We start from the raw sequence: 15,439 nt of genomic DNA on the forward strand, positions 1-15,439 counted from the left end.
ACTCTCTACAGTTGTTTTTTGTCTTAGACCGTGCAATTGCCATACCAGGTGGAGATACAGCTGGTCAACATACTCCATTGTGCCTCCGTAGCAGTCGTACATGGGAGCTATAGAGATGATGTAGTTCTTAGCAGCCTCTCAAAAGCAATTCATCATTAGGGGAGCTAGTGCAACAGTCATTAAAACATGTGATGGTGGATTTTTGGGCACTGTAATGATAGGATGGCAGACTTGAAACATGATGAAACAACAGTCTGCTTCAGAAAGGTGGTAAAGTTGTCCATCAGGACATGTGCCAGCTGGTCAGCAAACTCTCTGAGTATGTGTCCTTTCTTCAGCCTGGCACTGTTGCTGCTGCTGTGACCTCAGAGGAGGGTTCCAACATGGCTGGATGCACCACTGAGAGAGAGGCAGAAACTGGCTGTATCCCAATTCAGGGTCTGCAGCCTTAAAGGCCGCATTTTAAGGCCGATTACGTCACAGCGACGCGACGAAGGCTGTCCCAATTCGAAGGCTGCTCGAAATGCGGCCCTCAAATGCGTCCTTCATTTCCCTGAATTTTAAGGATGTGGCGGTGTAGACTTCGTGGCCCAACATATCCCAGAATGCATAGCGCAGCGGTGGGTGTGGATAATTTTGCCGAAAAAAAAACTGCGGATGAGGGGCGCCCGAAGAGTAAACTTTAAGTAAGTACTGAATATTATGTCACTTATTTATGTGCAAATGTTTAATAACGAAGAACATTAAAACATTACTGTTGGCCACATGTCAGCAAAGTTATGTGACATTAGTGACGTTTGTGCTAACTTGGTTTTAAAGCCTTTACTTTAAAATATACGCCGTTCAATAGCTGAGCTTAATCTTACAGAGAATGATCAAAGCTCATGTAGAAACAAACAAACAAATGAACAAAAGATTTTCTCCTTCATTTCTGTCAAACAATGCTGAAAAGTTTCCAGCTGTTAGTATCATGGTTGCCAGGCAACCTGGGCAGCGCAACGGATGCTAGACCGTCCCATTTCACAAGCCTCGCACTTCCGGCCTTAGCGGTCTTTGAGTACGCGGCCCTTGTGGACCGTTAAGGCTGCGTACTTCAAGGCTGCAGACCCTGAATTGGGATACAGCCACTGTCTGGGATGCACTGGCAAACACTGGGCCTCCACCTGTCACTCAAATTAATAGCAACATGAACAAGGTGCCTGTGCTTCCCAAACTATGTATGCTGTGATGCTCATCTCATCCTCAGACCCCCTGCTGACCCCAATTGGGGGGGTCTTCTACACCCAGGTTAAATGGAGACAGACGGTGACAGGATCTGTGTGCAAATATGTTAACTGTGAACAAAGCAAACTTTTAAAGGACAAAGCGTCAGGATTTGCAAATGAGCTTAGGTTACAAATGCTTGGGTGTGGGAAATTATTTACACCTTTGGATTCACTCCTCTGGTTGCCAACCCACAGCTTTCCACTATCTCTTTTCACTGAATGATGACTTTGCAAATACGAAGCACGTTGGCTCCATCTTGTGAACAAACAAAATCAAAGACCTTATAATGACCTTAGAGCAGGGGTGGGCAACTTCAGGCCTCAAAGGCCAGTTTCTTGCAGGTTTTAGATATCACCCTGTGTCAACACACATGAATCAAATGATTAGTTCATGACCAGGCCTCTAGAGAACTTCAAGACATGTTGAGGAAGTAATTTAGCCATTTAAATCAGGATGGATCAAGATTGGATCAAGGACAGATCTAAAACCCGTGGGACACTGGCACTCGAGGCCTGGAGTTGCCCACCCCTGCCTTAGAGGAATAAATCTTCTCTTGGAGAAAAAGCTTCTTCATTTTCTCAGCTGAAGTTAGATACATTTTCAGATCTTTTACTACAATTTAATATTTTATTATTGATGTGGCTGCTTGAGATAAAGTATAATATACATTTGGTTCATTGACAGTCATATTAGATGGAGAATGAGGCCAGCAAAGTACTAAAAGGGGGAAATTAACAAGTAACACAAACTGGTTCTGATGTGCAAATACTATCAGAGCAAATATAATAAGTTATATCACTTAAAACTTGTCTTTCTACATCACTAGAAATGTAGAAAGGCAACAGAGTGAAGCAACAGTTGGTATTTGTAACTAACTGTTTTTTCTTGTTATTAATCTCTGGCTCTCTTCCACATCATGTCTTTTGTCCTGTCTTCCTCCCCTCACTCCAACCGGTTGTAGCACATAGTCGCCCCTTCCTGAGCTTGCTGGAGGTTTCTTCCTATTAAAAGGGAGTTTTTCCTTCCCATTGTTGCCAAAGCGCTTGCTCAAAGGAAGTCATACAAGTTGTTTTTTTCTCTTTATGTGTTATTGCAGGATCTACCTTACAATTAGGGATGGGTACCGGTATCCGGTGCCATGATGGCACCGGTTCTGACATAAACGGTAGTAACCAGACCGAAAAGCAGCGCACATTTCGGTGCTTTATTTCGGTGCTTTTTTTTCCTGAGCTGTGATACACTTTAGATTCTAGCCAATCATTTTACGTTTCCGAGGATAGTAGGCGGGTCCAGGTACGTACGTTCTTTTAGAGCAGCGCTACAGATTAAAAATGCCCAAGGAGGACCGGTCAAATGTATGGCTGTACTTCACAGCAAAAGATGCAAACTCAGCAGCCTGCAACAAGTGCTTTAAGCTGATACTGTGATACTGTCAAAGGAGGTAACACCTCAAATCCGATGAAACACCTGGCGACGCATAGCGTTTTTTTTAAAAGCCGAGAAATGCGCCGTATTTGATAGCTTGCTGCGAGACCTCACTCCGTGCACATCTACTGCGGGTGGGTTGCCAGTTATCGGACCCGGAGCAACATCCCCCAAAAACGCGAAGAATAGAGTCCTGGCCCCTAGCCCTGCCAGTGTAGCAGAAATGATGACGGATGATGATGGCAGCAGCAGCTGTTCTTCTCTGCGTGAGTAGCGTAATGTTGTTCGTGTGTAATTTACGTTGAGTACGCTAACCACGTTATTACATTAATGCATGTAAGGTGAACTAGCAAACATCATCATAGCTACATGCGGCTGTCTTCTTGTTTGATGGCAGATACTCCCTTCACCCTGGCCAAAAAGGCTAAAATGACCAAAGAAAAAGTGGAAAACAGTTAAACATGAGAGGTTTTTGGATAAAGTTTGTGTTTTTTCCATTGTTTAAGCACTGCTTCCAGCCAAGAGTGATACCATATATGCCCCATAGCTGCAGAAAAGGCTAACATTGTTATCTTTTTACAAAAAAACAGCTGAACATGAGAGGTTTTTGGACAAAGTTGGTGTTCTCCATTCTTTAAGCACCGGTTTGAGCACCGTTTAAGCACCGGCACCGTTTCAAAAGTACCAGTTTGGCAAACCTAAACGATACCCATCCCTACTTACAATATAAAGTGCCTTCAGGCAACTGTTGTTTTGATTTGGTGCTGTATAAATAAAACTGAGTTAACCAATCACCTTTTAAATTGAACCACAAAAGCCCTAACAAACACCTGTATCTTAAAACCAACACTCAGTAAAACATGTTTTCACAAAATCCAAAAAAACTCAAACTTTATTTATTAAAAGCAAAATCCTGTTTTATTTTCCAGTGTGAAAAATGCATTACTCTTAGAAATAAGAAAAAATCCAACTTTATTGCGATTTCTCTTGAAATTTAGAGAGCTAAATAATGTCAAAGATAAAAAAAAAAAAATAATAATAAAAAAGAATGAATGAAAATGAAATAAAAATCACAAAATATCTTCCTTTATGTCTTGATGGTCATAAGAGGCGTGGACCCAGGCGCAGACAATGATGCAGGACAGAGTGTTTCAAACTGAGCCTTTATTGCAGCTGTAAGAATTACCACAAAACCACCAACAAAAACCTAAACTGGGTACAGCTAAACATGAAACTATAAAACTAAACAACCTGAAACATGGAAACATAGCTGGAGAGACACTGGGGAAGATGAGCAGGATGACCAACATGCATGATACACAGACGCTCCGATGAAAAACAGAGGTAACCACACACTAAATATACACACAAGGGCTGTGTCTCAATTCAGGGGCTGGACCCTTCCGAGGCCGTATTTGAAGGCCGACTACGTCACAGTGACGCGACAAGGGCTGTCCCAATTCGAAGGCTGCTCCAAATGCGGCCGACAAATGCGTCCTTCATTTCCCCGAATTTGAAGGATGGGTCAGGTGTATCCTTCGTGGCCCAACCTATCCCAAGATTCATAACACAGCCCAGCCAATTCCAGTTTCCAACAATAGTGGCAGCTGCTTAGTTTTAATATTAATCTTATTACTCTTTCTGGGTCACAAAGTAAACTTTTAACATATTTTCAGGCAAGAATGTAGCTGTGTCAACTTCAAATATCTGCTCACATATTTGCAAAAGTGCTCCGATGTTTTCTGAGACTCAATAGCTGAAAGGGTGGTAAGGACTCACTAAAGCTGACGAGAACACCAGACTCCCTGCACATTGTTTTCAGACCCCGTGCGGTCTTTTGCCACTCAGGTAACTTAACAATGTTATTGTTTGGCTTTTTTCTGTGTTTTATTTGTTCCTGAGTAAATCGGTTTGGCTGAGATTAAAGTTATAGTTTTTACACAGCTGAATAAACAAATAGAAAACTGATTAAACAGAAGTGTGAGATGGTAGAGAATTTACTCCAATGTCCTGTTATATTTAAGACAGCAAGGAGCAGACGGCTGAGTTTATTAAACACAGCTGGTGACGCAAATCTGAAGACTAGACCGTCCTATTTCACAGCCTCGCACTTCCAGCCTTCTCAACCTGGCCTGAGTAGACTGCGAAGGCCGGGTCTCCGAAGGATGCCGCCCTTGAATTGAGACCCAGCAAAGGTAACAAGGAAATGGCACACAGGAGGGAGACACAGCTGAGCCTAATTAGACAAGACAATGGGGAAGCAAAACAGAATACATGACCTGAGACACAGACCTTCAAAGTAAAACAGGAAATACAACTGTCTTAAGAGCGAAACTTGAAACTACACAGGGGACACAGAGTACAAGGACCAAAACCTCTGAACTAGAAATACAAAACAGAAACCATCACACTAGCAGTCAAACCCCAGATAAAAACAAAGGTCTATAATAATATGAAAACCAACCCAGGACCGTGACACCTTATGTCTATCTATCTGGTTCACTTGAGCTCTGTTTTGCTACACTGTTTACTACACAGTGGCTGTGGGGCAAAACAAGCCCCGGGTGTTGTGAAAAGTTCAACTGGTAATTCATCTTACTTCATCTTTCAAAATTATGTGCTTTCAAAATTTATGTTGCAACATAACAACGGACTAGTGAAAAGTTATATATATTGTTTACATCAGTGGCTACAAAATTTACTTATGCTCTGTGGGTGGATTTTTCAAATGTTTGCGACTACAGGTCCTGAAGAAAAATGCTACAATGAGCTTAAATGACAACAGAGGAGGTAATTTTCAGCAAACTAGCTTGTAGCATGACTTTGATTTCAGAAATGCTCTTCTGCTTATGTCAGATTTAATTAATGGTTATTTGACTTACCTTTGACACACTTTTAACAAGTTACTTTACTGTGTCTTTAAAAAGTAATTGTATTCAAAAACATTATTTTTAATGGTATTAACAGTTGCTTCTTGATATCTCTACACGTCCACCTTTATTATTATTATTATTATTATTGATGTATAGAATAAAATATTTCAAAATTCACTTTTCAAATTAAAAAAAATGCGAATATTATTTGCAAATTTGGCTCTTTGCCCTCACGTCCAGTAAGGGGCGGTAATGCACATTTAAGCTGATTTATATGCCCAAATGAATCCGTCGAGGAAGAAACCGAACAACAAGGCCTGGGACTAGATAGCTGTTGCTAACGGTGCTAACACGAGAAAGCACACAGTAAGTAAAGGAAAGAGCATTTGTGCATTTTTGATTCGATTGTTTCACTATGCTTTCTGGTCGTTTTGTGCGGTTATGTTGTGTCTAAATTAAACGGGATTGTAAACCAAGTGTCTAACCGTTAATGAAGTTCAGTTGATCATAAACTGGCCAGTTTTGCTTTTCTGGTAAATTTGCCTCATGTAGGTCAGCGTACATGAAACGTTTTAGCTCACTGTAACCTCTGCTCTGGATGAAACGATGATATAAATCGGGGTATTTTTTCGTGTTTGTTAATAACGTAAATTTGAAGTGCATTTTTACAATGAAAAGTTCCAAATGTATTTAAGAAAGAAAGAAAGAAAGAAAGAGGAGGGCGGGAGAGAAAACGATAAAATAAAACTTAATGAAAATGTGGATAACTTGTTATCAAAACCCCGAATGGCGCATCATGCTTTAATCTTACAAAGGCACGCACAAAAGGAAAAACACAAAATCAAAATATACTTTACAGTGATATGCAGCAGAGAATGGGATCAAATCATTTGTTAATCAGCAACTCTTAGCGAGCTATGAAAGGTTTGTTGATTTCAGTAAAGCTAAGAATGCACGACACTAAGGCGAGTGTTGTTGTTGGGTTTTTTGCTTGTTATGTCTCCGTTATATCTCTCTTATCCGTGACATGCTGCTTTTAATTCTGCCCATGTCACACCATCTTTGACTGAAGACCAGTTCTCAAAAATCTGAAAAAAAAAAGAATAACCACTTATACTTAGAATTGTTAAGATGTCATTTTGATCCCATAGAAATGAACTTAAAACAAACACATATGGTTTACATAAATTTTGTAGCAGGATCTGTAACTGTGGCGCTATAATTACATAACTGCTTTTATACCTGTTACTTAATGTAACTAATAAATAAATAAATAACTTTTCCATGATGATCCCCCTCACTTCATCTTAAATACTTAGTTTGCCGAGTCTTACATATAATAAAAGTTAACTGACAATTTACAAGTGACAGTGAATGACTTTTTCATAATATTGTAGCTAATCTTGAACTGCAAGTAGATCTGTTTATTTTTAGTTTGCAGTTTAATCTTTTTTTTGTGTGGTTGTGCTTGGAAAAGTTTTTCTTGAGCACATTTATTTTCCTGCTCCTGACTTTTATTTTCCTTTTGCAGGCTTTGGCAGAAGCAGTCAGCATGGCGACTCCAGTGCCCGTACTCCGCCTGCCCAAAGGACCTGACCCCAACAGCCGTGGATTTGACCCCAACTCGCCCCGCTTCATCGCTCTCTGCCGAACCTCCATTTCCTCCTCAGCAGCTTCAGATACCGACAGCGAGCAGCTGCAGAAAGAGCAGGATGCTCGATCTGTGCTGAGAGAGGGCTTCCTCCGGTGCTTGCTCTCCATGACCAACAAGAAGGTTCAGTTCCAGATGTACGAGAATGTGAAGGTGGAGGCCACATTTGGGGCATCAGACATTGACGTGCTGAACTTTCAGGTGTCTGACCTGCACACTCCCATTGGTGTGCAGAAAGAGGCTCTAATCAGATGTCAGGATGTGATATCATTCACCTTTGATGTATAAACATGTTGCTTTTGTGTGTGCAGTGGACTGGATTATATGATAGTGATTTGACTGCATTCAACAAGCAGTCCCACTGTTTTAACACAAGAGGGAGTCGCGTGCCTTTGTGTCAAGAGGTAGCCATCCAAACCTGATGGCAGAGTTTAGTGGTTGCTCCAGAGCTCAATGATACTCTCGAGTTAAATATCAGAAGTGCCACTAGTGGTTTCATAATAAGTCTCAACAAATGCCTGAGGTAGAGGCTGTAACAGTCTGCAAAGTTAAAGAAGTGCAAAATTTCAAAGATAATGCAGCTTTTTGAGGTCAGTGAATCCTGCCAGATGTCACCTGACATTTAGCCTCAGTATCATATTTATGAACAGGTTTCCTGTCTCAGTTAAACATCAGAGTTGGATATGTACAAACATGTTACTGCTGTACTGGTGCTGGAGTTGTGAAATTGCCTCATTCAATTTAACTGAATGTGGTATATTAAGTATTGCACTTAAAAGAAACACTTTTGTATTCTCTGTGAAAGTGATCAGGACTGTGTGGCAAAATGTTATTTTTTGCAAAATAAAATGTTTAAAGAAATAACTGGTAAATATTCATGTTTAATGAAAAGCTCAATTTCAAAAGCCACTCTTGAATCTAGCTCTTTTCCTAAAGTGGGCTCATTAAACTCTTCCTTTTGGCATTGTGCAAAGGTCTTGAGGTACCTCCATTTCTTTATATTTTCTACAGAAATGGGAAGTATGTGTGATTTATTGAAACGTGCAAAAACATACAGTTTAAATAAAGCAAAAACTTTTTGTACATTTACAGTACAAGCTTCAAGGTCAATATTTTGTATGACAATCTTGATTCTTCAACACAGCCTGAGCTCTTAGCTTTTTTGTAATTTCTTGAAGTAGTCTTCAGGAATAATTCTCTGGGCTTCTTGAAGGACATTCAAGAAGCTTTGGATGTTGGCTTCCTTGTGTTTCGTACTCTATTAAGATAATACACTGCTTCAGTAATGTTGGAGAATAATCCATGATGTCTTTCATTGTCTTTTTCTATCCAGCTATGCTTCTACTGCATTGGCAATATGTTTGGGATGCTAAAAAGTAAAGCATTTTCCAAGATTGCACTGCACACCGTGTCAAGATATGCCAGGTTCAGCTGATACCTCTTGTGGTGGAATTACATTGCTCGTGCAAAAATTCTATTTTATGCCTGTCAGATTTTATTATCTTTGGTATTTAGCTTAATAATATAATAATGATAATGGTAATAATAATAACAGATTACTAGTAATTAATAATTCTTTAGATTAATCTAAAGAAAAGGAGCAAATTGTGGGGGATTTTTTTTTAGGGACGGGTTTTTGTTTTTTTGTTTTGTTTTTTCAACAACAGGCTGCTATTAACTGTCTGAACTGTTCAATTTAAAATGGATTCTTTGCCAAGTTGTCATTAACTGTAGACACAACACTGGTGCATTACTTGAGTTAGGTGCTTTTTATGTTTGGGTGATTCATAGGTCAGTGTTAAGTGACTTAAACATTCCTCTCAAAACAATAACAAAGCATTCCTCTGAAATGGTCGGCTATCTGGAAGCTATATATATATATATATATCCCACTTTTGTGTAGTACTGTATAATGTGACTAAGGGTTAGGTTCATACTAAATATGACACCAGTCCATCACAGGGCTAAGAACATAAAGGGTAACACCATTCGTACTCAACCATATCTATAACCAATTTAGAACCATCGTCTAACTCAGTGGTTCCCAAACTTTTTTTGCTAGGCCCCCCTTTGTTTTACAAGAAAAATGTTGGCCCGAGCCCCGTGCTAGCAGTGTCCAAGCGTTGGTTTTTTTTTTTGTTTGTTTTTTTCCCTTTTCATACCGTGCCCCCCCTGCAATGCCCCACACTTTGGGAAGGTCTGGTCTAACTTAACATGCATGTGTTTGGACTGTTGGAGGAACTCTGTGCATTCACAGGGAGATCATCCCAACTCCACACAGAAGCACCTCCAGCCAGTTGGAATCAAAGTCTGTCCTGTAAGGCTTACCACTGCATAGCTATATTTTAACCCTTTTTTTATAATTATTTTAAAAATGCCTGACAACAAAGCTACAAACTGCGTTTTCTCCAGTTGGCTCTCTATCATCATGATGACCAGTGTAATATCTGTGTTTCATCAAACTGGTAGAATAGTGTGTCGACTATAGTAGCAACAGTTAGTTGCACGCAGTTTTTATATTTATTGGTTTCTGCTTGAAAATGTATTATTATTTTTGTTTTGTTTTTTTAAGAAAAATATATGTGTCAGTGCCCTTGACGTACATATATCATACTGGATATTTAGTTTGTTTGTTTTTATTTGGAGAAATAAAAAAAAACAAAAAAACATTTAATCTATAAAAGTGTGACAGCCGATTTCCTTGATCTTCAGTTTCATATTCATAATAATGATATTAAACGTAATAAAAGTGTTGCTGTACAATGAGCTAACTTAGACACAGTTCAAAACCTCATGTTCACACGTAGAACTGTTATAGTATGTTATGAACACTTTAAGTCTTCATACTCAATTGAGTAACTGATCAACTGAAAATTGTAATTTGTTCCTCTTAAAGGTTTCATCAGGTACAGAGTATAAAGAAACAAAAGATATTTCTCCAATATCATCATAAAAGTAATGATGTTTGGACTGCTACAGTATTATCTTGCCATCCTCTTTCTTAGCAAGTTTTTCACAATTGTTATTTTTTTACTCATGAAACTCGCTTGTTGGACTGTTCAGCAGGATCTCAACTGACTGACTGAAAATGATTATTCTGATGATCAAGAAATTTGTAATGATGACAATTCTAGGTTCATCATCTGTCCTTGTTTCTGACCTTGCATCTATGGATGCAGATTATAGTGATGCGATTATATTTTTTCAGTCAAAGATTGAAGAGATTTACAGCATGGAACATACAGTCCCAATCAAAAGTTTAAGGCCACTTGAAAATGATTAAAAAAAAAAAATGCATGGTTGGATCTTAACAAGGTTCCAAGTAGAGCTTCAACATGTAAGAGGAAGAAATTGGAGTAAGACAAAACAATTTTTGGAGCGTGCAATTTATTGAAAACAACGCTTTAACTGAAACAGTCTGCTTTACAGTTGATCAAAGGTTTAGGACCACATGCCTTTTAAAGGCCAAATATGTGCAAAAATATGGATTCATTGTCATTTTCTGTCAGGTAGCACGCTTGCATCAAGCACGCCGCGAAACAATTTTTGAAGTGATCAACAATAATGGTGGACCTACTCATTACTGAGTTCGTGTTTGGGACTGTTTTTGGGGGGTTTATGTTTTTTTTTGTTTTGTTTTGTTTTTTGGGGTCCTAAACATTATTTCAGCTATAAAGTAGCCTCTTTCAGTTTAAGCTTTGTTTTCAATAAATTGCATGCTCAAAAAATGTTTTGTCTCACTCCCATTTCTTCTTGTTGCAGTTTGAAGCTCTACTTGGAACCTTATAAGATCGAACCCTGAAAAATATGATTTTTTGCCATTTTTCAAGTGGTCTTAAACTTTTGATTGGGACTGTATAACCTAAATCAACTGTACTCTTTGATGAATCAGGATTACACCAGATTGTTTTTCTTGAATGTTTCAGTAATAGAGCCCATACTGACTCAACATACGATGGCAGCAAAGACATCCGTCGTGTAAGTCCCTGATCATTAATTAAATACAGAAGAACAGTATTGGTCATTGTTTTGTACCAGGCTCATGGGGAGGAGGAGGGGTGGCATCAATACTATTTAATCTTCCTAAAAGGTGTATTTTGCGAGTTCCCAATAAGTCATTTTATTTGAGTGCCATTAGGCGGTCGTGCTGTGCCTGTGTCTCTTTTTGTACCTGAATTATCTGACCACTCAGTGGAGACAGTCATCAGTGAGGTAGTGACTCATCCCCCCCCCCCCGTCCGCCTCCCCGTCCGCCTCCCCGCCACCCCACATTGCTCTCACTCTCACTCTCTCTCACCCTCCCTAATCCGAAATATGACTTAAACCTCTGCATGACGTCATCAAGCCTGTGTGATTGAATCAGGAAGCCCTCAAGGACAACCAATGTTAATTTCATATACTGTTCTATGACCAGCAGCTCTCAACTCCCCCAGCTCTCACTCTCACCTCTGTGACTATCTGCAGAAATGTATACAATACATAAACACATTCATTTAAATTTTATACAACTTCATGCTTTAGTTGGTTCCTGGTTCATTTTCTAATATTACTTCTGATCTGATATCTGATAATGTATTGGAGGTAGGCATGTCATTGTCAAAGTCTACAATGAAGAGATGATTTATGAACATAAATACAGAGGGCTTACAAGGTGCAAACCACTGGTGACACTCAAGAACAGAAAGGTCAGATTAGACTTTGCCAGAAGACATTTAAAATACTTTGCATAGTTCAGTGGATGGTCTTTGGACAGATGAAACCGTAATGAACTTGTATCAGAACAATGGGTAGATCACAATGGTCATCTGTCAAACATGGTGGAGGCAGTGTTTGGCATGGACATGTATGGCTGCTAGTGGAACTGGGTTTTTGTTGTTTATTGATGTGACAGCTGGTAAAAGTAGTAGGATGAATTACAAAGTATACAGGGCTATACTTTCTACTCAGATTCAGCTGAACTGATCAGACTGCTTCACAGTGCAAAGAGATAACGGCCTAAAGTAAGCTGCAAAAGGCAAAAACTTGAATATTGCTCAATGGTAATGTAAATAACCATTGAGCAAAATCCAAATACTTCTGGACAACATCTTTAAAAAAAATGCAATTAAAAGAAAATGGAAACAAGCAGAAACCTTTTTCAGCTCACTGTTTTGGTGTTTTCAGTGAACACCTTCACAGATTTGGTTCTATCTGACTGGTAAAAAGCTTTTTGTTAAAGAGTCTGTTATGTCAGCATGCCAGGCTGTCATTGTTCATGCAAACGTGACCTAGAAAATTAAGCTTTAGTATGGAAAAGATCAGTCCAATTTGAGGGGAAGAGCTTTGTCAAACAGATGCATTATTAAGTTGGCCGAAAGAGTGATCTCTTCATGACTTCACTTTATTCAACAAAACAAATATTACATGAGTATTTTCCAAAGGTTAAGTGAGAATGAGCTTTACAAGGCAGTTCTGAAGGCCTGGTGTTGGCTTATGCTTCCCGATGTGCCGCACTGCACTTGAACACGCTGTCTCAGTGTTATCTTTTCTTGCTGTTTGCCTTTCCTGACAGTCTGCTTCTCCCTGATTTCAGTGGAAAAACATCCCTGCCTTTTAGTGTATGCATGTGTGTGTATGCTGGTGTATCAGTCACGATGGTACAAGGAATCTGCCCCTGTACACTACCATCGGCCAACAGGAAGCACATTCCGCTCCTTCCTGTTTGTGGTCCTCTGTCACTTCCTGGCAAGTGTCTGATAGCTCTCAAAACCACTTAATCACCCTTTTTGCCAAAAACACCAGCCAGCAGACAAAAATAATTGGGCAGTGACCTCATGAATTGGTATTTTTAGCACATTTCATTATCAAAAGGGGGAAGAAATGATGATTCACATGATAACATTCATTGGAACAAGTATTAACCCAAGTATAAGCAAGTATTAACTTTGGTTGTCATTGCATCAATGCTAGAGTTAAACCCGTTAACATATATGGTAACGAGGACTAAGTTTCCTCTGAGCTGTGACACTGGGAGCACAATGAATGGCAGGGATAGCTCAGTAGGTAGAGTGGTGGCCCCATGATCGGAAGGTCGGGGGTTCGACTCCACTGAACGGCTACCCTGAGGTACCCCTGAGCAAGGTACCGTCCTTACACACTGCTCCCCGGGCGCTGCATTGGTGGCTGCCCACTGCTTCACTGGGTGAATGGGTTAAATGCAGAGGAACTATTTCCCTATGGGGACATACACACACACTTTACACTATACTGGAGTATGAGATGGGGAATTCACTCAGCCGGCTGATGAGTCAGTGAAACTGCCTTTCAGTGCTCTGCTTCCTCAAAGAGTCAGTGTGATCACTTTCTCCCTTCAACTTCACATTTAATTTAATATTTTTGCTTATTTGTAACTGACTTGGAAACATTGCGGTTGTTGTCTTACTGCTCATTCTTCTTGTTTAGTGGGGAAGGCAAGAATTCACAGTACCAGCTTTACATAGTGATGCTTGCGTACCCTTTTCTCATTACATGTGCCTGCAGTATCACTCTGCCTCTGTGTAGACAGTTTTTTTTTTGTTTGTTTTTTTGTACAATGAACAATTATGCTAAAAGTGAATGCTAAAAGAAGGGCTAAGGGGTCCTGATTAAGCATCAGTATAAAATGAGTTGGAAGTAAAAATGGGTTGCTTCAATCCCCCCAAAATTAAAAGAAAAACAGTAATGAAAAAAGCCAACTTTGTCATTCATTTTACCACGCTTTTCTAAACTCTAACTGAGAAACTTTTAGTTTAGCTTTTAATTGGGTACTGACAAAGACCACAAAGAGAGACCACAATTTTCCCATATTACCTTCCTAGTTAAATCCAGAATTAAATCTAAACTCAGTTTCAGGTCTTATCTTATCTTAAAGACCTCCTTGTACCCCAATAGAGCACTTTGCTGTCAGACTGCTGTTTTTTTGTGGTTCCTATGATATGTAATAGAATGGGAGGCAGAGCCTTCAGGCCCCTCTACTGTGGAAGAAACCCTCGGTTTGGATTTGGGAGACAGACACCCTCTCTACTTTTACAATCATGCTGAAAACCTTTCCTCCACAGTGTGTCTTTTGCCCTGTGTCCCTCCTTCACCCAAAACCAGTCAGAGCAGATGGCCGTCCCTCACTGAGCCTAGTTCTGCTGGAGGTTTCTTCCTGTTAAAAGCAAGTTTTTCCTTCTCACTGTCACCAAAGTGGTTGCTCATGGGTGTGTGGTTTTTGTTCTCTGAATTATTGCAGGGTCTTTACCTTTCAATATAAAGTGCCTTGAGGGAACTGTTGTTGTAATTTTGTTGCTTTATAAATATGACTCTGAATTGAACTTCTCTGTGGTGCAACCAACAGGCAAATCTCTAAAAAATATCTTTGTGAGACAAAAGGCACTAAATTTAATACAGACCTTCTTTAGTGCAAGGTACAGTATGCCAAGAAGATTGTCCGATACTTTGCCTCCTGACTGCTCATTTGCATTCAGCAGCTTGCATACATAAAAACATTGTCTCAGCAGACATGTGCACAGTTCTAGACAACTGTATCATTCTCTGTTTACTATGCAAGGCAGCAGAATTACTTTGTACTTAAGTGTCTGCTTTCTAATTATGAACTTTATACACTAGTTAATGAGTTCAAACCTTCTCACAATGGAAGTGCTGAAAATCCCTCAATGCAGTGATTGTAGTAATTATGATTAAATTAATCCTATGATATTACAGCCACCACTGATGACAGAAAAGATTTATGTTTATTTCTAAAACACAAATTAAATATTCATTATAGAATACTGTAAACTATGTAAGGAAGTGAATGAATGAGAGAGTGTTTCTGGTGCTTCCCTCCTTTATTATTATAGATATTATTAAGAAGAATTGGGTAAATAAATGAATAAAACCCCATTTACGTTAGCGCATACAATACAGTCACAGTACGTTTTCTAAAGTAGAAGTGCTGATATTTACTGTAAAGTTCTCACTGAAGGTGTTGTCAAAGCAGCCAGGCAAACAGACACAAAAGGAATGGCTGAGTCACAATCAGTCCCCAGGTTTGTTTGACTTGCCACTGCGGGGAATGTTGGAGGATCTCCAGCAATTGTGAGGGCCAGGCGCTCTGTGGCAGCCTCATTTCCCCAGCTCAAGTGGCCAGGGAGATAAAGAGGCCAGCAGTGGAGCATGCCAGCTGGAAAAAGCCTGGGATCCAAACAGTAAAAACCCCTTA

The 15,439-nt window shown here is 39.6% G+C and overlaps 1 protein-coding gene across 1 annotated transcript; it reads left to right on the forward strand.

Moving 5' to 3' along the window:
- Window positions 1-5,826: 5,826 nt before the first annotated feature.
- gemin7 (gem (nuclear organelle) associated protein 7) lies at window positions 5,827-8,325 on the forward strand. Its single transcript, XM_084951791.1, has 2 exons — window positions 5,827-5,930; window positions 7,096-8,325. Exon 2 carries the CDS (start codon window positions 7,117-7,119, stop codon window positions 7,501-7,503), a length of 387 nt encoding a protein of 128 aa, XP_084807917.1. The 5' UTR covers window positions 5,827-5,930; window positions 7,096-7,116; the 3' UTR covers window positions 7,504-8,325.
- The last annotated feature ends 7,114 nt before the right edge of the window (window positions 8,326-15,439 follow it).

The sequence above is a fragment of the Perissodus microlepis genome, chromosome 14, assembly GCF_051167445.1.
Source record: "Perissodus microlepis isolate ML-2025 ecotype Zambia chromosome 14, ASM5116744v1, whole genome shotgun sequence".
Taxonomy (NCBI): Eukaryota; Metazoa; Chordata; class Actinopteri; order Cichliformes; family Cichlidae; genus Perissodus; species Perissodus microlepis.